Source organism: Xiphophorus couchianus, chromosome 1 (assembly GCF_001444195.1).
Source record: "Xiphophorus couchianus chromosome 1, X_couchianus-1.0, whole genome shotgun sequence".
Lineage (NCBI taxonomy): Eukaryota > Metazoa > Chordata > Actinopteri > Cyprinodontiformes > Poeciliidae > Xiphophorus > Xiphophorus couchianus.
The window spans coordinates 12,873,452-12,897,853 of NC_040228.1; the positions used below are offsets into that span (position 1 = coordinate 12,873,452).

The 24,402-nt window shown below is 43.5% G+C and overlaps 1 protein-coding gene across 3 annotated transcripts in view; it reads right to left on the reverse strand.

The window, feature by feature from the left end:
* Positions 1–88: 88 nt before the first annotated feature.
* Positions 89–24,402, reverse strand: part of samd11 (sterile alpha motif domain containing 11) — a 64,609-nt gene continuing 40,295 nt past the window's right edge. For 2 of the 3 annotated variants that reach the window (XM_028039520.1, XM_028039668.1), the window contains exons 6-13: positions 22,747–22,911; positions 15,452–15,605; positions 8,533–8,648; positions 7,247–7,325; positions 6,338–7,119; positions 3,970–4,103; positions 2,586–2,696; positions 89–2,349 (exon numbers count right to left, since the gene is read on the reverse strand). In XM_028039520.1, the coding sequence (XP_027895321.1) occupies positions 2,077–2,349; positions 2,586–2,696; positions 3,970–4,103; positions 6,338–7,119; positions 7,247–7,325; positions 8,533–8,648; positions 15,452–15,605; positions 22,747–22,911 (1,814 nt within the window). In that variant the 3' untranslated portion in view covers positions 89–2,076. The remainder of the gene's footprint in view (positions 2,350–2,585; positions 2,697–3,969; positions 4,104–6,337; positions 7,120–7,246; positions 7,326–8,532; positions 8,649–15,451; positions 15,606–22,746; positions 22,912–24,402) is intronic. The other variant, XM_028039593.1, reaches the window with a different exon arrangement.

The following is a 24,402-nucleotide window of genomic DNA, read 5'->3' on the forward strand; positions in this document are numbered from 1 at the left end:
CACCTCAGGAGACCACGTACCCCCCCCCTCCCCCTTCCCGCTTTGCACATTTTTTACAGAACCACCACAAACACACGAGACGGCAGAGTATTTTTCTGTAGGATTTATTTCACCTGTGTGGTGAATAGAAAAATAGGATGAAAACAAAACTTCTGAAGGGAGATCTAGAGAACATTTTTTTTATTAATTCATTGCTTTTTATAGTTAAAAAAAATTCCATAAGAAATTCAAAACACTTGCATTAAGAGCTTCTTGTGCCTTTTTTTTCCCTGCAACCAAGAGAAAACAAAGTAAAAGTTATCTTTGGAATCCATCTTAAGGGCTGATTTTTAATACATATCATAATCTGCTTTTATCTACTACATCAAAATGCTATAAATATTTTGTCCTCATATTTATATGCTGGGTTAGCATTTGAGCATCTTTTTTTTTAATACTTTTTCTTTCTTTTTTTAAGAAAATGAACAAAAGTACCACCAAAGTTCAGCAAGTCACATTTGTCAGTAAAGAAATTCTTACTCGTGCAACTACATTAAAACAAAAAGTACCACCAGAATATTTTCATCTTAAGCGCAATTCTGTACAATTTTGCATGTTTGTCCTACTTTAATAGTAGTCAACACAAGTGTACAAGAGTGTAGACGCCCTCTGAGGTTTCTCCATTTCTGATAAGTTGTCCTCAAATTGTGCATCAAAATAAACTAGAATATCATTAAAAAGTTTTATTTCCATAATTTCAACAAGAGGAACTCCATATAGATTCATTACAAACGTATTTAAAATGTTTTTTTTGTTGTTCTTTTATCTTGGCTTACAGCTAATGAAAATCCATAATTCAGTTTTCAGGCCAGCAAAAAATTTTTAATAAGAAAAAAATTTACTGGTTGTCCTGAGTTTTGTATCCAAGCATCAATTGAAAATTGAGTGGTGGGAAAAAGTGTGGTAGAAAAGGTAACAACTATAACACCAGCCTTACATTTCTGGATTGAACAAACTCGAGGCCCGGGGGCCAAATCTGGCCCATCATAATTTTTTATGTGGCCTTCTAAACCCTAAAGACACAAATGGAGCCTTCACAGAAACAGTTGTGCCTAAACATTGTTTCATGAAGTCAAAGAATGTTTCTCTGTATTTCGCCAAATTATATGAATGCGAAAAGATATTCCGTATTAAGTCATCGAATCCAGACACCAATTTATTCATATTTTAACACTTTAATGTCGTTTTATCAATATATTTTGCCACAACTGGCTCTTTCAGTACATTCATGAACTTGATGTCGCCCCAAATAAAACTTAGTTTGACATCGCTGATCTAAACCAACAAACTATTTAAGTACTGATCTACTGAATCCATACGATTTTCAGTTTTTGAATCAAATTGTTGAAATAAATAAACTTTTCAATGATATTTGAATTTATTGAGATGCAGCTGCATGAGGCGTCTCCGCTTGGGATAAGCGTCAGTGAATGACGGGTCTACCTCAGAGTCCGCTGTACGAGGCCCAACCTCAGCAATTCCCTGTGGGGCCATTAATGCAAAAAGAAGCAGACACATGGTGAGTTCATGTTCCACACGTCCGGTCATCTTTGGTATCAGGACAGTGGAATGCATAGTTGCAGTGATATAAGAGGGAGCTGGTGCTTTTTCAGCACAGGGTGACGCTGCTGCTTGGCCTCAGGGAAGGAAGAAGAAGGGAGACGCATTGCTCTTAATTCCTGGATTCAAGAGAAACACAGAGTGAGTGAGGAGAGCTTCCTCCTGCCCAGGAAGGAGAGAAGAGTTTCCGCTAGTGTCTGTCTGATTTGCAAGAATGTCGCGTCCTGTGGCAGGGCTCTGCTTCTTTTTCTTGGCAGCCCGTCTGCGACCAGCTGTCTCCCTTTTCCCCCCCTCATCCTCTGCTCCTCTGTCACTTCGCATTTCTCCCTTCCAGCCCAGTTTCTTTGGGTTCTGCTCGTCTCCAAGCCACTGCAGACTCTGTCCACTAGTCTTTTATTCCAATCTAATGTCTCACCGTCGATTTGAAATGTCTGAAACGTCAGGGAGTCTGGTTTGCTCACATCCGCACGTCTGCTCCTACGAGGGCGTTTTAGCCTCGTACCGCCCCACCACTGCCGAGCCGGTGCCGTTTTCCTGTTTGGGGGACGAGCATCCGGCCGTAGGGCCGCTGTACGGAGAAGAGCTGCTGCTGGTTGAGGTGGGCCGATGTGGCATTGACATGGGCAGCGGGGGTTCAGACGCCACGGGTGGGGGGTCCCGATCCGGGGGGCGCAGCACGGCAGAAGGTGGAAACGGGAACGCCAGAGGAAATCCTGTCATATAGAAGAGCCTGCCGACACGACGCGCCACCTGTGGAGTTGAACAGACCAACACGAGTGTCAGAACAGCTCGATTAGCTTCACGCCGCTGACTTTCACTTTATTTGAGAGACAAGAAGAGAGGCTGCAGTTTGAGGGGCAGGCGAGTTCAAGGGGGGTCAGCTACGCTATGCTAGCAGCTATCCTAAGGACACATTTGCACGCACACACTCAGCTCCACGCCAACACACCGAAACACACACTCGCAGGTGTGTGGTGCGTGTGTACCTGAGAGCGAATCTTGAGCGCAGGCCCCAGCTTTAGTCCCAGAGTGTTGAGCAGGTGCTCCTCAGTGAGCAGCGGCAGTGTCTCCCCATCAATGGCGTGCTCCCGAAACACCTGGCAGAGACACAGCCGCTTCAGCCACAGCCCCGACAAACACACACACACACACACACCCACTACAAAACACCCTCTCTACTGCAGAAACCTTGCACACCCGTCAGTGTTTATACAGAATGGCTGATCCGGTGATGCAGAATGGGAGAACTGATGTATAGAGAGTTATTTCTCGATGGTAAATCCCTCCTTATGTAAAAACTGATGTGTCAAATTTGGCAGCTTGGATAACTTTTTTTTAATCAGCAAAAACCTTCATTGCCTCCTAGTCACTAGTTTATTGATATTTGTCAGACAATCAAAATGAGGTATTGGATAGATACCAAAATATGTGGTATCGCTCAGATCTACCAGTCTGGTGGTTGATCTCACTGTTTTCTACTGTTTTCTAGTAGATAAGTATGAGAAATCATCTTTCCAGTTGGAGTTGGATTAGCACCTCCAACAACGGGGACCATGGTTTTAAGCCAATGACTAGTGTCTTCTGGTCAGGGTTGGACAACTAACCCAAGTGTTGGGCTTTAAGTGTCTCTGGGTGTTAAGGAATGAGGAAAAAGTGGAGCAGGCGATCGATAGGCGGATTGGTGCAGCGATGCAGGCGTTGTACCCGTTTTTGTGATGAAGAGAGAGCAGAGTCAAAAGGCAAAGCTCTCGATTTACGTTCCTACCCTCATCTATAATCACAACCTCTGGGTAGCAACTGAAAGAACAAGATTGCGGCTACAAGCAACCGAAATGGGTTTCCTCCACAGGGTGTCTGGGCTCTCTTAGAGATGGGGTGAGGAGCTCGGCCATCTGGGAGGAACTCAAGTTTTCCTTCCTCCTTTGTATTGTTACATCTTTTTTTATTATTGTTTTACTTTCCTTTTGTGGAATTTCTGGAAAGTTGGATCTGGAAAATCAATGATGGTTTGAAACTCAAAGATCTGATCTTCTCTTTCCACCACTGAGCACATCTTAAAGTGCTACCAGGTTCTACAAACATTAAGATTTAAAATGTTTGTTCCCAAATGCTGGACTGGTGATGCTTACACATACATTTGATTCACATGCACACTTGATCTCTCTCATTCACACACAGGTTTTGCTAAAAGAAAGCTTGAGCATTCATGCGTCTGCACACATTCTCAGTAAACCTGAAAACTGTTTTACTGTCACCACCTCAACATAAGGACGTTCATCTTAAAATACACTTCAGAGTATCTGCTGTTATTACTACTATGCTGTGGTTTTAGCCTGCCCCTGGCCTCCGTCTCCTCCTCTCTGCTCTCACCTGTGCGTATTCAGCACATCCAGCCAGGCTGCTTATGAAGCCGCACACATCCTCCACGCTCCACTTGCTGACGTCCTCCACAGGGTTTGACGTGGCTGAGTCCTCCCCGTCCATGAAAAGACCCCCCAAAGAGCCTGGAGATACGAGAGGGGGGAAAAAAAATCAACGGTGTAAAAATGATGTCAATATATGCAGAGGCCACACAGCTTCATCATATGTCAAAAAAAGCGGTCATTCTTAAGCTGCGGGTGGGTTTAAGGAAGAAAGCCTAATAATGAGATAAACAGATGGGGTCGATGTGGAGGGAGCAGATCAATCGATACGTGTGAATCGAAAGGATCGATGTGTCTGAGTGTCTTTAGTGATGGTCTTGTTTGAGTAATGAGGGGGAAATGCCAATCAGCAGAGCAGTGAGGGAAAAGCAGAAGCATAAACAGCAGTTCGACATCCTGGTTACTGTTGCTAAGGCACCAAACCTTTTAAAAACCGCTCCTACAGTTGAATGTTAGAGAAAGTGCTAAAGTAGCCAGCTACATAGAGAAACACCATATGTTGCTTTGCACTGCTGGCCAGCTGACTGAAGAAAGGCTGCTGCACTTTTCCCCACTTTTGTTTCCGGAAATATTTCAATTCACGTTAATACAGACAGGCATAGCGTGGAAACTAAAGGAGTACCAAACATCAGTATTAAATAAGTAACCAGCTAATATTAGCTTGTACAGTTTACTCAATGAAGAGCAAAATGAACTCTGCAGAACCACAAATTCTATGAAATTTGTAAAAATAAGAAAGAAACTTCTAAGTAGATTTTTTTTTTGCTTATATTTATATATAAAATAAAAACAATGCTATCTAAACCCGCATAACAAATAATCAAGAGGCTGAAGTTGGCTAAATACTAAAAGTCGTTGCCACCAAAGCCCTTCCTAAATTGCTATTACCTTTTCCAGCTAATGCTAAAAACAAACTTAATCAGTGAATGCTGACAAGTCATTAATAAAATAAATTTAAAAATCCCAGGGAAAAAGCACTGACTAATCAATATGCAAGACCTAACTAAATATAATTTAGGACCTAATATGGACGCATTTATTAAAATGTTCATTTGCAGTCATCTACAACTTGTTTCTGACATAAATATTACTTTCATTTTCTGTTGGGTTCCAAGCTACCAACTCTGTCAAAGAACCTGTAGAGCATGTTTTTTCTCTAATGTGTCGCAGTCCCTACAATAAAGAAAATAATCTGAAACTGAAATCAGCAGGTTAAACATTAAAGCCGCAGTAGGAAACTTTACTTTTTTATTTATTTTATATATTTTTTAAAACTGTCACAATATTTATATCCCAGTATATAGATAATCTGTTAAAAAAATGTGAGCTCCTCTGCTTTTTCCCTGTGGCCCTACAGCCACCTACGGAAATGCACCGCTCTGTCAGAAGCAACCAATCAAAGTCAGGAGGAAGGTTTTACGCCTGTTAATCATGTTTGTGTATGTGCTGCTCAAGACTGCTGGTTTCCTGTGCAAAAAAAGGGAGCAACCTAATGCTACAGGAAAACTGTTCATCTGCCATCATCTTTGGCCATTTGGCTCCTCTGTGGGGAACTAACTGTAGCCTAGCAAAGAGCAAGATGGAGGGTGTGAGCACTGCATACACGGACATGATTGACATTGCAAAGCCCTTCCTCCTGGCTCTGATTGGACCACAAGGAAGAGGCAGAGGAGCTAAAAAAATTTAAGATCATCTGTCTCACACTGTGCTATCACAACATAGTGCCAGTTTTAACAAATATGTGAAAAGACAAAAAATATGTATCCATCTTATAAAATTTGAACTGCAGCGCTTTAAAAGCAGGAGCTTTTATCACCTTCCCAGCTGTGGTGATAAAATGTGAAATAAAACAGTTTTTGCAGCACTTTTTGTTTTTTTTAATTAAAGCAATGAGATCATGTTAAACCTTTTTTTTTTTAAATACGTTTGTAAAATATTCTGGGTATGGTATATTTTAACAAAAGGCTGAAATACAGTGAGTCTCACAATGAGCAGCCTTACTTCAGCTGCTCATCCTGAATTTCTTATTTTCAGGGAACGGTCTAATAAATGGTGTAACGGCTGCTGTTGGTCCAGAAGTGGTCCGGCCCGTGTGTGTACAGACAACAAACTGCTCCTCCTCCCCCTGCTTTGCTCTTGTGGCTGTGCTGCTGGGGGTGTGTGCATGGGTCACTCTGGGGTCAAAGGCAGGGCCCCTAACAAGTAGAGGTCGCCACACTGGAGACATCCACACATAGAGTGATGCTAATGGGTTTCACATGTCACCTCTAAGCTTCGAGTGTGTGTGGGTGTGTGTGTTTGTTGGAGACTCTCACCCGCAGGAAAGTAAGGGCTGGCGTAGGGGAATCCAAAGGGCAGCGACTGGGCGTGAAGAGCAGGCAATGGCGGTATGAAACCCGGTGGCAGGTGATATTTGAGATCGGCCTTGCCAAGTCCAGGGGTGAAAAGGTTGCGACTAGGTGACTCGGTATCTGCTGAGCTGGAGGCGCTCAGCCTCCCTGAGCGCCCTCCGGTCTCCTTGGCGCTCTCACACCCCATCTTGCTGCCAGCCTCCTTGCCCCTGCTCCTATCTCTGTCCCTGGGTTTACTGCCGGGCTTGGAAACCAGCCCCTCTCGCCTCTCTTCACTCATCTCCGTCTCGCTGTCTGAGTCTTTCATCTCCTCGTCATGCACCTCCATGTCTCCTTCCCTTCCCCCGTCGTCTCTTCCTCCTCTGTGATCCCCGGCGCGGAGCTCCTTCTGAGCTTCCCTGCGATTGACCTTTCTGGATTCGGCACCCGGCCCGACAATGGAGCTCTGCGCCTGCGTGTCCTTGGGCGTGGACGACGCTCCCGGTTGCTGCTGCTGCTGGTTGAGAGTGAGGAGGGGAGTGGCAGCCCCGTGGCGAAGCACCAGCATCGCATTGGAACGGCGGAGCAGCTCCTCGCGTAGGGGGTGTCCCTCAGGGATGTCGTGGAGACTGCGCAGGGCCGGGTGGTCGGGGGGCAGGCCGGGAGGAAGGGCTCCCAGAGGGTCTGACCCGAGCAGTCGCTGCTGCTGGTGCTGGTGGAGGTTCTCTAACTCCTTATGTCTCAGCAGCTCTGCTGACATCTCGAGTCTGACAAGAAAAACACACGGAGACTTTAACAAACAGAATTTTTTTTTTCTCTCACACCTCTTGTTTTTATGCAATAAATCCAGCAGCAATTAAACATTCGACATATATCTTACAAAATGCAACAAACCTGGCCAGATTCTGCTTCCTTAAAAGCTCCTGTTGTCGAGCCAGGATCTCAGCTTGGGCCGGCTGCAGGAACCCATAACCTGGAAGAGACGCACAACGTCAGAGACACAAATTTACATCATTTCACAGCTCTGTGCTGAAAGGGCATGGGATTATCTGCCCTTATTTTTACACAGATCAGGCATAACATTATGACCACTAATAGGTGAAATGAAAAACATCAATGTTCTCATCATTAAATATTTTAACTTTTTGATTTTTTTTTTTTGTCATTAAAAAACGTGTTGTACATCATTGTAGATCTGAAACCTCAATTTTGCCTTCCCTCATTGAAGGTGACGTATTGCGCTTCCTTGAACATGTTATGATAGCTCATTGAGGGCAGACACAAAACATGTCCGCTATATTTTTTGCACAAAAACAAGAGCTTTTTGCAGGAGCTCTTGTTGCTTTAAATCCTCAAAAGCTGCAGCTGGCCACGCCCCTCAACTCAATGTTTACACTCGCACTTTGCGTGAAACTGTTGACCCCTGAGTCAAACCCAGAAGCAGAAGAGTGGAGCCTCCAACAGCACCCATGAAACATGCAGCAGCTGTTTGTGAATGATAAATCAGCAACAAAATATTCGTCTTGCTCAGGTTTTGCTTGGGTTGCTGGGTGACGGGCTGGGATTAGTCGATTTTGCTAGGTAACTGCATTGCCTGCCAGTGGTAACTTAATAATTGTGAGCTTTAAGAAACGGTGTGTTTTCCAGATACCAAAAAACATTAACTTATTGCCAGAAAACAAATGGGTATTTTTTTAAGTACATGGACTGTTTTCAGAAGCAGAAATGGAAGAATAAAGTGCAAAAAGCGAATTTTATATAAAACATCCTCCTTAAGCAAAAGGCAAGCAACCTCTTGAGGTTTGATTTTTTTCGATTTACTTTTCAGAAATTTGTTTTGGTCTATCTGCAAAACAAAAAACAGTACGTGGGTCACTCTTTCTTCAAAAGCACCTGATTTTACCAAATTGCACAAGTCTGCTTTCGATTTTCACCATTTACTAGGAAATTAAAACAAAAATGCTTTGTTAATTAAAAAGACGCATACCTAATATTTATCATTTTAGGTCCATTTTCATCTGCTAGAGAAAATCTCAACCACACAAAAACATCAAGGGACTGAAACCCACAGACCACCTGTTTTAAGTCATTTTGGAAATTGTAAAAAAAAAACAAAAAAAAAAACATTTGATTTAAATCAGCTGAAGTCATATAGATAGAGTATGCTGTTCATCACTCACCAGGAGTCTGGCAGAGGGCGGAGGGCATGCCCAGGAAGGGGGGCCGCAGGTGAGGCCCTAAGGTGACGTGAGGAGCAGTTGGAGGGGACAGGAGGGGCGGAGGATGGGACAGCTCTCTGTGGACACAAACGAAAGCCAAGACATTAGTTTACAAATAGATTTTGCTCTGCGGGTTTAGCCGAAGCACACCTTCCCAAACAGAAAGGGTTCTCCCTGCTCTGAGCTTCAGAGAAGGGAAAAGTGTGCGTTCGCCTCCAAAGCAATGTATGCAGAGTATTTTTATCAGAGGCGCTCCAGAGGCCCCAGTGTCGCCTCATCAGTCTTGTCACGCCGCAGCATTCGCCGTAGGCCATTGCTCTGCCCTGGACGGCAACTCTTTCCTTCCCCCTGCAGCCTCTCCATGCACACACACACACACACATAATGAGGGCTGAATGCACAATGCCAGTGTGTCATGCTCCAACAGCTGGGGCGGCCCCTGCGTCTTGACCAGGGCCACGGGGCTGAAGGACCTTCTAATTAACACTCATCCCTCCTCTTCCCTTTTTTTAAACGGCCCTCACTCAGCCTCCCTCCCCGCCGCTCTCTCCACTGCATTGAAAAGATGGAGCATCCTGCAACCTCTCATTCTGAAAAGGCCTCTCCATTATTGCGGTCGTCTTTTGTTCTCCTCGAGGGGGAAAGGTGCCTCTCACCTTTCTCCCTCTCTTTCTGTCTTAACCATCTTTTTTTTTTCTGGTCTTTACTCCCATCTCTACACTTCCGTGTAGTCTTGTTCACAGATTTTTTTTTCTCCATCCCCCATTCTTTCACCTTTAAGTGTCTTCCTGCTCGAGCCCTTCATTCTGTCTGTTTATTCTGCTTATTTCACTTTTTCTTCCTTCCTTTTTCACTTTTTTCGTTTCAGCTAAAGAAGCACAGACAATGTTTGCCAATGTAACCACACCCCTTGAACTTTTGCACATTTCGGCTCGTTACAACCAGAAACCTTCATATATTTTAATTTGTATTTTACGTGAAAGACCTTTACAGAGCAGAGTGGCATCGTATAGTATTATGTAAAATCGACTTTTGGAGCTTTACATCATGTTATCATTTTGTTTCCTCATTAAAAATATACCTGGAGTGTTGCTTTGATTATTTCCTGCATGTTTGAGAAATCCTTTAATCTCTCGTAGCAACCATCAGAAGTGCATAAACACTTGCTAATCACAGAGCACCTCCTATTTCCACAAAGCTCCTCCTCAGAGCTGCAATCTCCAGCTGAGCTTCCTCACTCAGCTCCTCCAGACTAGCGGCAGCAGCAATTAAACACCTGGTGGAACTTCGCATCTGCTGAGCTTGTTATAGAAACTACGTCTCAATCCAAAGCTCCTCAGAAAGGCTGTAAACAGAGCAAACACTGTTGTGATGTCAAGCTTCTTAAAGAGACGGGGGCCAATTTCAAGATGTTAAATTGGGAAGCCAAATGTGTTTTATGTCGTGTTTGATATATACAACATTTTAAAACAACTAAAAGTAACATAGTTTCTTGATTGCACTACAAAATAGCACTAAGTGCCTAGAAAATGCATAGTACCAGTTCTTTAACACTCTTTTACAAAACAAAAACTCAAAGGTGCGTGACTTCATACCTAGCCTTCTCTACCCTAATTCCTTAAAATAAACTCAACTGCATCCGACTGAGCTTGACGTTACTTTTCAAAAAAGAATGGGCCAGAATTGGGTAGTGGGTGTGCAAATACCCTAAAAAGAAAAGGAGCTGTAACTGCAGAGAAAGGTTCTGACTCAGGTGCTAAACATAACATGCAAAACAGATGTTTATTTGTACAACATTTACCTTTAATTTTGCAATTAAACACTACTTTTTGTCCATTACATAAAATCCAAACACTATACACATTTACGTTTGGTGTTATGTTAAGAAGCATGACTTTTTATTCAAGCTACCATAGGAAGCTGTGGCAGGAGTGAGCCGCATCACTCAAGGCAGATGTCAAGTGGATGAAGCTTTGACCTTAGGGTGAATAGCGAAGCCGTCTCCATGACCTTCCTTGGGGCTCAATTTCTCAGCTCGGTATAATCTCTTTCCGCCACCACCTCAACAATCAACGCTCGGCTGTGTGTGAATGCCGGTTCGACAAAAGCATACACGGAAAACGAGCTGAGCCGAACTACAAAGTCAAAACCAAACGCTGGGATGCATGAAACCGCAGATATTGTTTTGAGACCGTGTTGAAATTAGCCAGCGCCCGCCAGTCTCCCTCCGCTCTAAATGGCAAGGACACATGCTGAACAGGAGACGGCAGATGAGATTGAGGGGGGAGAAGGTTAGCCGTGTGTGTGTGTGTGTGTGTGTGTGTATTCATCGATTGCCGCCGAAATGTTAATACTAATCGTATAACCGTTCTCTCCGGCGGTGCCTCGCACTCCAGTGGCAGCTCCAATTAATCTTGGGTGAGGGCTGTGGTGCGTGACCCCAGAGCTGCTAGCCAGGACCCCGTTAGCCGCCGCTTATGTAATTACACCGCCCAGTGTGTAATCACCTGGCCTAATCCCTCAGGGCCAGCAATTAGCCCCGCGACGCGCACTTCCACCAGACTACGCCACGGCGTCCGCAAAACTCCCATCCACCCCCACCGTGGCTCCCGCATGCCAGACTCTCATCACAACCCCCCCTCCACCTCCTTGCTCCCTCCTTCCTTTTCTTTCTGATATTCCCTCTCTCTTTCCTCTCCTTGCGCCGCCTTGCCTAGCGTTAGCCCGCAGATGAATAACGGTCAATTAAAGCTGCATGACTGGGGCTGCCAGGCGTCTGCGCCACCATAATTAGGCCTAATCACGGGGAGGAAAAAGAGGGAGCAGAGAGAACGAGTGCGCCCAACACTCCCCTCCTCTCCTCCGTCTCTCCCTCTCTTCCTCCTTTTATAGGAGGCAATTTTGAGGAAGGAGTGGCAGACATTAGGCGAATGTGTGTGTATTGGATGCATGATGCACACATGTTTGTGTGCACTTATTTCTCTGAGTCTGTGGTTTTCTTTTAGCACTCTCTGTGCATTTTGTTGGCAAACCACTGACATGCTATAAAAAGATGAAGAAAAAACATTCACCTTTTTTTTTTTTCTTCCCCCCAAACCCCCACTCTTTGCAAAAAGGCTAAAAAGAAGCACAGATGCAAACTGGAAGGTGGACTCATCATCGCGTGGGACCTCTCCCTGCAGAGGGGCCGCAGGCTCATGGGGGATTCACTGGTGTGTGGCGACCTGTCAGAACGGCGACAGTGGTCCCGTCCTGCAACAGCGCAGGCCCTGTGTGTGTAGGGGTGTGTGTGTGTGTGTGTGTGTGTGTGCGTGTGTGTGTGTGTGTGTGAAGGGCTGCCCTTAATGACTGAAGCGTGGGGGGATTAGGAGCGCCGCGCGGCCGCCTTCGGCTCCCTCTCCGCAGGAACACATTTACACAGGAAGCTCATTAAAATGGATGAGGCTCCCTCCACGCTTGCTCTCTCTCCCTCCCTCTATCTCCGTCTCTCCCTGCACCCTCCCTCCGCCCCTCTTCCTCCCCTTATCTCGCACTCTCTCGATTTCCTTACTCTCTATTTTAGTTCATCTCTCTCCGTCACCTCGCCGTCTCCTTTTGCTTCACCTCCGTTCTTAGCTCCCGTGTTTTCTACTCTCTTTGCTTCCCTCCATCCCTCCCCTATTTGCTTTGCGCATGTTTGGTGAGCCTAGTGCCATTTAAGGCCAGACAAATGGAGCGCCAGGCTCTAAGCCTATCGAGCAGCCCTAATTATTTGTTTTTAACAATGGGCCCTAATGGGCCCCAGATAATCAATGATGAGGGGTCGATGGAAAGGTGAGCTGCGGAGAGAGTTAGAAAGGAGGAAGCTTCCATCTCTCGCTCGCTCGCTTTCATTTTGCTGCCGTTTTTTGTTTTACTTTAACTGAGCAATTAGATTCATTCACAAGTTTCTCTTCACGTTTAACTCGTGCAACCCTCACGTTTTCCACCGGTTCTTAAGGAGGTGCAGATTTTACACCAGTGTTCTGCTGCCTAATGCATCCAATATACTGGCACTAATGTTAATCAGGCTGAAGACGCTTTTCTCTACATTTTGGACCTGGTCTTCAGAACATTTCTTTATAGACCCCACAGAGGGGCATTGTCATGTAAAAATATGAGGGGGCTTCCCTAAACTATCATTACAATGGCAACAGTGAATGCTCACTACAGCTCAGAGAAAATGTTATGCTGTGTCGTTTGGATTCTCTTCAAGGGGAGGAAAAAGCCACGGTCCAAAACTTTTCACCGACTCAAAGTATTTTGGAGTATTTACCCACCGGAGGAGCCTGCTTAGCGTATTCAGGGAGATTTATCCCTTGTTTAATAGAGATTAAAATATCTTCACATATTGTTGTTGAATTTCAATACTCTTCTATAGGAAAAAAAAAATCTTTACATTTTTCAAAAGCAGCACCTCCAAGCACCAGAATAAAACGGCATAATAGAGAACTTCCTTTGGCCGTGCAATATGTATGCCATTACTATATGCACCTGTAGTAAGTAATTTTCAATGCTAATCTCTAAGTGTTCGCAAAACGAAGGATTATATTCTCCATAACAAATCTAAAACAGGCCCAATGGGAATGCATTGGTCCAATTCAGTCATTTGGTTGTTACTTCAACTTGACTTGACTAATGCAAACATCAACTGGTGGCTTTTTGCAGCAAAAGAAAGTGATGCTCGATGAAGGATCCACCTTAAACCATTTGTATCGGTTGTATTCTTAGCAGTATTTTCATGAATTAAACACTATAATAAACTGTACTACTGTTTATTAGTAGTTTATTATTCTTTACTTTACAAAGTAAAACATAATACTGTACTTTAGAATAAAAGACAGTTTATTATAGGGGTAAACACTTAATCTCACATATAATTCTGTTATATGTTATTTTTCGAAGACTTTGTAATGTTTCTCTCTATGTTGATTCTGTTCGACATTTGGAACACAACAACAGCAATGAGTACCCTTCTTCTCTTAAATCATTTTAGTGGAGTCATATTACAACAGACTATGAACTGATTAGAGAAAGTTACTTTTAAACCCCTGGGTTGTCAAAGTGGGACGCGAATAAATTGACATACTTGGCACAGAATGTTCTGTGGAAGTCACTTTCCTTTAGTAAGAGTCGAATAGGAAAGTTTAGCAGCTAAAAGTTTTCTGCACATAAGAAAACAAAGAGGAGTAGATCTGAGATTTCCCATCAGATTAGTTACTTTCTGTAAAGAAACTAACCTGTGGTGATTTTTTTTTCCTTTCACTTATAAATGCAAACGTACAATAAAAGTACAACTTGGTAACAAAGTATGGATTCCTACTGTGGGATTTTACAAAATCAAAAAAAAAACAACTGCTAATTCGGTTTTTGTGCGATTAAGCCGATGACATCACAAAAGGCACAACAATCGAGCACCAGCGCGGCACAAATATTTGTTGTACCTGTATAAAATAGAACACCTTTGAAGGACAAATTTGATTTAAAAAGTGCAAATAAAATGGAAAAACACCCCCAAAAATTCAAATATTCAATTGCCTTTTGTGATGTCATCAGGGGTGTGTTTGCGTGGAAGCTTGCTTTTTCTTCATTTAAAACGTTTTCACAACCTGATTTTACAACACCTAGAGTTTGATTTTATAAGAATAACTTCTATACCAACACAAGCAAATAGAAGCTGAAGCATAAACCAAGAGGCTAACTAATGTCAAGAGTCAAGACAGTTTAGCCTCGCCTTGTCCTGCCATCACACGGCCAGTAAGCAGATGATTACATACATGCCGAACACCCAGCTGAAGTGATCATCAGCATGTTCCTCATTCATCAATCTTTTTTTAATTTACTGCAAAGCACGTATTAAGAGGGATGGGGTTAAAGAGAGCTCACAGCGAGATGTGAGGATGGGTTTGGACAGTAATGGATGGACGGACGGTGAGGCCTGGGTAACTCTCCCCAGTCCTGTGTGGCTAATTACTCAGTGTTCTGTCAGAGAACAGGCGCGGCTCACCGACTACGTTCACACTGCACCACTGGCCTCACACTCACGCACACGCACGCAAATTAGTAGACATATTCACACAAACAAACCCAGATTTAGTACGCATAGATGAGCGCGCATCAGACCGCCGGCTCAAAAAATGGAACAAACAAACATGCGCAAGCACTAAGCTACCCCCTCCTCACTCTAGCACACAAAAATATATACACCCCCACCGTCTCCCAGAGCTGCACCACACAGCGCCTGGCCGATCTGCTTCCTGCTCATTTCCCCCTCCTACCCCTCACCAATCTTTCTCTCTGCCTCGCTCTCTCACACACACACGCAAGCACACATAAAGATACACACACCCCCTGCTGCCGCACCGCCGGCCCATTATCGATCCCCCGCCTCTCCCGTGCCACATAAATAATCGACAAGCAATTACCCGCCCACTCCCGCTGCCCCTGGCTTTGTTTGGGAGGCGTAGGGGCCAACGCTGGGGGGGAGGGAGAGGAAGAGGGAGGAAGAGCAGGCGTGCAACTTCACAGCGGTATAGCTGAGATGTTACTGAATATATATATATATATATATATATATATATATATATATATATATATATATATATATATATATATATATGTGTGTGTGCAATGAAAAAGCCCAACATAAGATTAAATCTTTCTCGAAAAGCAAGACAGAATAAAAAGAAAAAACTGCAAATAGTGCGTTGATGAAAACTGACAGGTGTTTAACCCTTTCAGCTCTTCCGCACTGTCCACCTGAGGATGAGGCGGTGCTTATTTATTTATTTATTCTTTTATAATTTCTTGTATTATAAGCAGGGAAGGGCTACAGCTGTTCGTGACGTAGCGGGTTTTTTACCTGTCGGTGTAATGCGCGTCGCGGTGCTGCGGCAGGCCCTGCTTACGTCTCTGGCTGGATGATGAAGAGCTACCCGCTGAGGGCAGGTGGGCCTCTAAGGCTGCCGGATTCCTGACTGCCGCAGCCAGCGCCTCCTGACGAGCCCGCAGAATGTCTGCAGAAACAGGAGAAGCACAGAAATCAGTGAGTCGACATGATAACGATCGGGATGGATTTATAGTTTTAGGCTGCTAAAACCTGACCAATTCCTCATCTACTAACTGGCTGTGCCTGAATATTGGTTTACTGGGAGACTAAAGGGCAATGAATGAAAGCCTTTTTTACCTGTAAAAACTACTAATTCAACATAAATATTTTTAAATGATACTAAGAATAGATGAGAAAAAAGAAAATCATCTGGTTACTGAACTGATTATCCCTTACTGGTGACTGGGCTCAAAAATACCATATTTTTTTCCAGTCAGTAAACACACCATACAACAGCTTTTGGTGTGAAAGTTCTTACTGAGTAAAGACAACTCAAAGCTAGCCAATTAAAAAAATAAACCACAAGTAATGTTCTTTTTTTAAACTATTAGTGTGTTACATTAAAGTAAAGGTTTCTACAACATGCTAAGACATGTCTTGGATTCATTACAAGAGATTGAGAGAGAGCAAGACTTTCATCAGGTAACAGGAAGGCTAAATGGAGTTCAGCAAAGTTTCTCTGTTTTATGCTTTTGAGTCATCAGTATTAGCGATGAAACATGGTGGAGACGCTAGCAGGTAACACACAGAAATGACTGTTTTAGTAATGTTAACAGCAGTAACCCTGCTAGGCGCTAATAAAAGAAGCTAATCATTTCATCTCTGTTTTAAAATAGCAAAACATGGATCTAAATGCTATTTAACAGCCACTGCTTTCCTACAAACACACACAGTGTGACTTCGCTTCTGATCCTATGGTAAATAACTGATGAACCTCAAAATAGTAAGATTCTAAAAATATTTAACATGCTGCTTTATATCTTCTCATATTATAGTCCTTAAAGTGAAATCAGAATATGTTCAAAATTGGCATCAGCAGATCAACACTATGAAAACCGGAGACCAGATTCTGTTTTGAACAAATAACACACAAAAAAAAAGCACACAATGTTTTTATTCCTCCCCACCCCTGCCGGCGCCGCCGCCATCATCATGCCCCCCTTCCTCCATCCCTCCACCTCCACCTCCTGCCCTCAAACGCTCGCCTCATTCCACCTCTTCGCTCCCTCGGCCTCGCTCTCTCTCTCTCCCTCTCTCCCTCGCAGGAGAAGAGGACTCATCATTATCAGCCAGGCCAGGCCACACCAGGAGACATGGCTTCTAATGAGAGAAAAATCCATCCGGCTCTTTCTCTCCTCCCTCTCACTCCCTGCCTCAATCTATCCACCTCCCTCCCCCCCAACACACACACATACACACCCACGCACGCACACCCCTCCGACCCTCCACCACCCTTTTTTAATTAGACGGATCCCTTGGGAGCTAGGGGCCATTTCCGCCGCCGGTACGGGTGTGATGTGTGTTTTTGTGTGTCTGCGTGATTTAGGTGCCTGCTAGTGCGTGCCCGACTGTGTGTTTTGTGTGTGCGTGTGTGTACTGAAGCAGCTGAGTGGGCGCCGGGGCGGTGGTGGGAGGGGGGTGAAGCGACAGATATTAATGCGGCCTAGCTCCGGTGTATCGATCTGTTTGCTGCGCCGGGCCACAGGGGACTCGGCTGGCGGCAGACAAGAGTGTGTGGGTGTGTGTGCGTGCGTGTGTGTGTCTGTGGGGAAGTGGTGGGGTAGAGGTGGGTTGTGAAAGATAAGAGAAGGATGAGAGGGAAGTGAAGCCCCAGAGCGCACACACAAAAACACACAGTCGGGCTGTTGTGCGCTTGTGACAGAGAGGAACAGGTGACCTCTGAGTTCTCTGTGGTCACAATCCCGTCTCACCAATTACTTTGCATGGCTGGCTCTGTTCAAGGGATGCTTTAGCAATTTTTATTATGGGACCTTTACTACATCCTCCCAAGCAACTGATTTTAAAAGGAATCAATGCTGCAGACCCCAAGGCATCCCGACCATATCCCGTCACCTAACTTTAGGTGTTGGATGCTGCTGCTCGAAACCCCAAACTCACGGATGAAAGGAAAATATGAGTAAAACTGAAAATATGCGTTTTAGCAAATACAGTATTTAGCAAAAACAGATTTCTGTGTTATTTTCCTTTAAATTCAGTAGTACATAAAAATAATTGAAGCATCCACGATTTAAATGTGAATTGGTAACATGTGCAATTAATGTAAGTTTTGATGAAATAGAGTCCAAGGAGTCCTCAAATCCAGACCTAGAAGGCCAGTGTTGGCCAAGTTTTATCTGTTATTCAACACACCTGAGTGAGTCAAATGGCTGAATTGCCTCCTCTAAAAGTTGCAGTACACCGGCCCTCGAGGCCTGGTTTTGATAACCCCACTTCTATATGGTTGTGTGCTATACATTGTTTCTCTATGTAAAAAAGAAAGCCCTGTGCTAATTTTAATTTGGTTTGGATCTTTAGACTCCTTTCATACGCTATGTAAAATACCAAGCCTAGCTGTTTGCCAGACCTAATTGTTATTTTAGCAGCAACATGGAGCCATCTGCTGAGAACTGTTCTTTTTTTTTTTACAGCAGCTAATCAGGATGATGCATCAACTCAGATGCTGCATCTCAGACTTGCTTTCTATTGCTGTAGATGGTCTTCAAAGGAATGAAAGTTATTTAGCTTTTCTGCTCATCCACCTCTCTCACTTTAGGCACAGCCAGTACAATATGCTGACTTGTTCAGGTTCAAAGTCTGGAAAATGTGTACAAAGTAAAACAAAGAAATAATTACACCATTACAGTGGACCGCCGCCTATTCACAGATTCACCAACTTGCAGATTATTTTGTGGAACGTGACTCCAAATTATTCACAGATTATTTTCAGAAGGTATATCTAAAATATTAAAAAGGAAAAAACAGCTTGGGAAGCTGAAATGCTTCGCCGCAATGCTACTTGACATCCTAATGGCTGACACTTGCAAAGCAGCCAATCCAGGAGTGTCATTCATTCTCCTTGGAAGTTATTTTTTGGACCCCAAAAACAGGAAAAGGAAGAATATAACTGCGGTAGAGCTAAGACCACACTACTGCACCGTGCTTATTAATACATATTAATGTAAAGTATGTGGTTGAACAATTAAGTTAGGCTACTATAAGTGTTATTAGACGGGATCACATGTGTTCACAGACTTTGTATGTGCAAATATCGGCAGTCTACTGTAATTACTATTCCTTATTTGTAAGTCCTAATTTAAAGTCTAATCAGAGAGAATGTGAATCTTATTAATAGCTATTTTCTGGTGCTAAATTAAATCAGTATTTAAATGTTTCTTTAAGAACTTAGCTCTTGTTTACCTCTATTTCAATATTTTGCATGTCTAAACTGGTCAGACATCAACTAGATAACTCTTCATCAGTGAACACAGAATATTTAAAAAACACAGTTCGAGATTCATGAAACTTCAGTTCCAACTTTGAAAAGCAGCATACAACTTATCAATCCCCACTTATAACTCATTATAACTCCTAATCAGTTATAGTGAGATCAGTATTTTTGGTTATGTTCTTATGTTTCTAATAAGTTACACAGTGAACAGCATTGGATTGGACTTTGTTGGCAGGGTGGGAGTGTGTTTGGTGTGTGGAGGCAGAAACATGGACGGCAATTATTCAGGGAACCTATTATGCAAGATCCGCCACTGCTAATGCAAAAGGCATGATTTAAATTCAACAGGAAAAGGTGATAGAAGTGATCACTTACATCTACACTGCAAAAGATTCTCTTCTCAAAACAAATACAAAAATATGGAAAACAAAACTTTTTTTCCATGGTACCAGTGAAAAGATCTGCCGAAGGGAATAGCACTTTTAACCAAGGTCCATTTATTATTGACTTAAAACAAACTCTTATATCTTGTAGAAAAGTTAGTTTTTCCTTATTTCAAGCATACCACAATATTTGCACTAGAAACGAGGCAAAAACACTAAAATACTAAGCAACACAATTAAAACATGTAAAAACTGTTAACTGTGAAGTGGTGACTGTCTTTATTTCTTTGGATTCTGCTGTTATTAACATCTATATTTATCCTGTGTATCCTTGTAAAACCTCACCAAAGCAACAGGTCCATATTTTTTCCCTCCCTCTCTCCCTTTATTTCTCTTTTATGTGAGCAGAGAGTAGCAGGGTCACCCAAGGCGCTGCCCTTCTGCGAGTCTGTCTGTGTTTGTGTCCACAGAGAAGGTACTCAGATGCTTCATTTTCCTACTAAAACTCTGGTCTCGTGTTGCAGCTGCTGGATCACACGAGTGTCCCTCTCATTACAAATTAAAGTCCTAATTGACAAAACACAAACACTAACTGGCCCCTTTCGTTCCATTAAGTTACTTCAGAAAGCAGTCCCAGTTTTTGTACCATCCCATTTTTCTCGCCATAATCATCCCTGAAGTTGTAAATCCCCGTAGTTAAGCCGGGTTTTCCTCAGCGCGAGAATAAAGACTAATGCCTCGCCGATGCAGCTTGGCTGGATCGGTGATGAATTTTGTGGATTGGCAGGTCGACAAAAGCCAAAATCCATCCGCTAAAACTCTGCATGCACCAGAAAATTCAAGTATCTTTTCCATAGGAGGGCATTCTGCCAGGCGTCTAAGCCTGGGCTGCTGTAAAGACGTGGTGAATCCGCAACGCCGCATGTCTTTGTCCTTTGACCAATCGCCTGCTTGAGTTTTCTCTACATTTTTTGGACAATGCTAAAGATGCTTCGCGTTTTGAGTCGGGCCGAACAGCAGGAGACAAAACATCCAACCCCTCCTCTCACTTTCATCTGGATCTCTACCCCCACCTCTCATTTTACTTTCCCTCTCCCTTAACCTCCTTTCATCATGTGAAGAGGGAGGGAAAGCCCTCCTGGCCATTTCTACAACCCGGCTACCCCCCCAATCCTCCCTCCTTCTCTTCTTTTGCCCATCAGGTCCAAAGAGAGCTTCTCAAACAACACCTTGCACCTACACACATACACAACCAGACACATGCACACACAGAGATCCTCTTCACCCCCGCCTCTTTCGCGCGCACACACACTTTCATTTTCTGTGCCCTACACTTCAAACACATGAAAGGATGCTCTGCGGGGACCAAGGCTAAAGGGAGAGTTGGCAGTAAGGAAGAGGAGGTGGAAGAGGCGGAGGGGAAGGGGTGCTGGAGAGGGAGATGTATAGGAGACACGAGGGGCCCAGGGGGAGTTGGGAGGAAGGGGTCGCTGGGGTCTTATTTGAGACCAGGTCAATGTCAAGGAGGGCTCGGCGGGACGATTCATGTCAACCTCTTGAGAGACAAAACATCCATCTCTCCGGCTGTCCCATCGTCTGTCTAACAGTGTCGGTTCCTTATCAAGCTCCACCTGTTAATTAGAGAAGAGGAAGTCTAATAACGTGTCTCGTAAATAAACTAATAAACCGTCTTCAGGTATCTTGAGGAAGTCGCCCAGTGTGCCGCCTAGGGCTCCTCCAGGGTGTGACAGGATGTGAGGACGCAGACTGCGTTTCACTGTGCAGACGTTTTTACCGAGAACGTATCCTCAAACTCGCAGTCGTACAGTTCCTATCGAAAGCATTGATACTTTGTAACTTTTCCCCTTCTTGTCACGTCAAAACCACAAACGTCATTGTGTTGTATTGGAATTTTAAGCAGCAAACGCAACACTTTCCTCCCACTTCATGACTGTGAAGTGGGAGGAAAATGACTGATGGTTTTGAAACTTTTTTTTTTTACAAATAAGAATCTGAAAAAACAAAAAAACTCACGGCATTTGTATTCAGCCTCTGGAGTCGATCTGTTGTAGAGCTACGTTTTTCTAATGTTCGCCAACAAACCTCTGAGGTTTTTATGGAACGGTTGCATTTATACCGAGATTAAATTACACTCAGGTCAACTTTATTTACTAATCAAGTGACTTCTGAACTGATTGCAACGGGTTTTATATGGGGGTATTAAAGTAAAGACTCAACACGAATGAAAGCCACAAATTTTGCATTTCTACTTGTAAACTATTTTAATTTATCTTCACAATTATGCACTTCTTTGTGGTGGTAGATCGCATAAAACCCCAACAGACTGAAGTCTGTAGTTTTATTGTGACAAAATTTCAACAGTTCAAGAAAAACCTATTTTTTAAAAGAGAAATTAATGCTTGCAGGACAAAAGATAATGTTTAAAAACTATCTGTACTTCTACAGTACACTATGGAAGCTAACGCAGGGAAGCCCCAGAGGGCCTGGATGAAAACTGTCAAGGCTTCTGGGAAAGGAAGCCAGCGATTAGACCAAGCCATAAAACCCTCATAATGTGACGCATTTTCCCAGTAAATCCTCTACGACACAGGGAAAAGGCAATTAAAGCATTTACAGGCCTTCCCCTCTAGATCTGCAGCCAGCAATTAAGAATCAGTACTAATTAAATAAAAATTAAAGTAGATTGACAACAATTTGGGAAAAAAGCAACTGAATTTATGCAGAGCGATAACATTTTATAAAACTTGTTAAATCTGACGGCTGGGTGTTTAGAGGATTTCAAGGAAAATGTTGACGTGTAATGACGGGAAGGTGAAAATCCAAACAAGTAAAAAAAAAAACTGTTTATTTTCCTCCAACAACTTCACCATTTTCAGGCTTAAACCAATATATTTTCTGTCTGTAGACACAAGTAAATCTGTGAAATGCTGGCGGTTTTCTGGTTGTTGGGAGATTTAAGAGGAGTCAGATGGCAGCCAATGAGAGTCCCTGAACCAGCCGTGGCACTGATGCATGTGAGGGCTTGTGGGTGTTGTTAACAGCAGAGAGCCAGGGTGGTCAGAAATCACCCAGAGTGACACTTTGACGCTGGGTGGGCAAGCACCGCAAATAGAAATGTCAGCCATCTCCGAGGGCCTGGGTTTTACCGTGGCAGCAGAGTAACAGAGCGTACCGCAGGACTCTGAACGCAACGCTGCAGAGAGAGGTGAAAGAGCTGCACTGCACCTCAGCGGGTTGGTCGCAGCTGAACTGGAAATTGCTGTAGAACCTCAATTAAGTTTTGAGTTTCACTTCAAAGTAAAGAAAGCAGGACTAAAAGTGAGTCTATACTGTTTCTGGGAAATGTCGGTATCTGCGGTGTTGGACGTGATGGCGAGGACGATGACAACCACAAAAACCTGGGCCCGAAGACTGACCGTGGCCGGGAAGGCCCATGCTGCTCGCCAGCTGGTAGAGGCGTTGCTGCTGCTCCTCGAAGGATCCCTGCTCACTGAGCGCTGACATCATGCGCCTGTAATGCTCCACGGTGCTCATGTGGCCGTGGCTGCCGCCTGCCTCCACCATGGGACTCTGGGAGTTTTCTGAAAAACAGGAGCGAGTATTCACCGACTGAGTTTCATCAGAAAGTACATGTGGGATTAAAGAACCAGGACAAGACACTGTAATGAGTTTAGTTCTTAGTACGGTACATTTTTTAAAATTTATTTAACCAAAAATAATAATTCTGAGAGTCATAAAATGGAAATTATATCCAAGTAAATGGCTTTAAATATGAACCGGTGATAAATAAACTTTTTTTATTGTGATTAAAACATCTGAGCACAATTCAAAACACACTGAACTCATCTTAAGAAAGGAAGAAAATGCCCTTCAGTGGAAAACTTTCATTTCTTAGCAACCTACAATGTTTCAGGTTTAGGCTTTCACTAAAGTAGTATTGTCCTTTTAATTTATTGAGATAAGTCCTCATATCCTAGCATAATTTTCATTTTATAATTCCAAACTAGAACGATACAGAGAAATCTCAAAACTTTGATTGGTGCATCTCAATTCTTTGCAGATTTTCTTGATAGTTTTGTTAACATTCTGCTTATTTCTTGTAAGGTTAAAGTGACCAGCATTGCACAGCAACATGTAGGGAGGGGCATGTAGTCCCTACAAGTTGCTAAAAACTAGGCTGCAGAACTTTTTCCATCATTTTTAACGTACAGTGGATAATTTGTGGATTTTTATCTAACCTAGCAGTACCATGACACCTGTAACTTGGACTGTGTCTATTGTATCACCATTTTTGGCTGTAAAGAAAGACGCATTTCAATGACAAAGTCAAACTTGTTCTGTTCTTAAATGTCTGAAAGTAGACACAGCAAAACTATATACATAAAAAAATGTTTACAGGCCTGAAACTTTGTACTTTTAGAATTTATTTTAAGATTGAACCATTCTTCAGATACAAGAAAGAAATTTCTCCATATATTGTTCACTAAGACAGACCGGAAACCTCCTCATATTAAGTTATATACACAGAGTCATAAGCGGAGACTGACCCCATGGTGAACTCTCGGTTTCTCTGCAGTAAGCTCTGCACTTTCCATATCCACAATGCCAGGATTTCAATTCAAAATAAGGAAAGCACAAATAAAACACATAAGAATAAAATGTATGTGAATGCATCAAAGTGGTGCAGTGTAAATGATTTTGTCTATGATATCCACAGAGCTGTCAGCCCTCATGGTTAATCTCTCACTCTCTGACCTCCCTCCTCCCCCCTTTCTGTCAATAGTAACATGATCTAAGGCGAAGGTGGTGGGGGACTCAAGGGGAGGTGGTTCAGGAGTTAGAAGAAGGAGACAGAAGATGAGGCGGAGGAGGGAGAAGCGGAGGGAAAGCTGGGGTTATTTTTACCACCCTCCTCCTTATTGAAACCTGAGTCTGGCCCCGGGCAGGCGAGCAGGAGTGGCGCTGAGGAGCGGAGGTGGAGGTGCTGAGGGGAGGAAGCAAAACACGCAAGCATCTCTGTCTCCGCCGCCAAGCTCCCGCTAATCCACCCAAGGTCCTAAAGTGTATGTGTT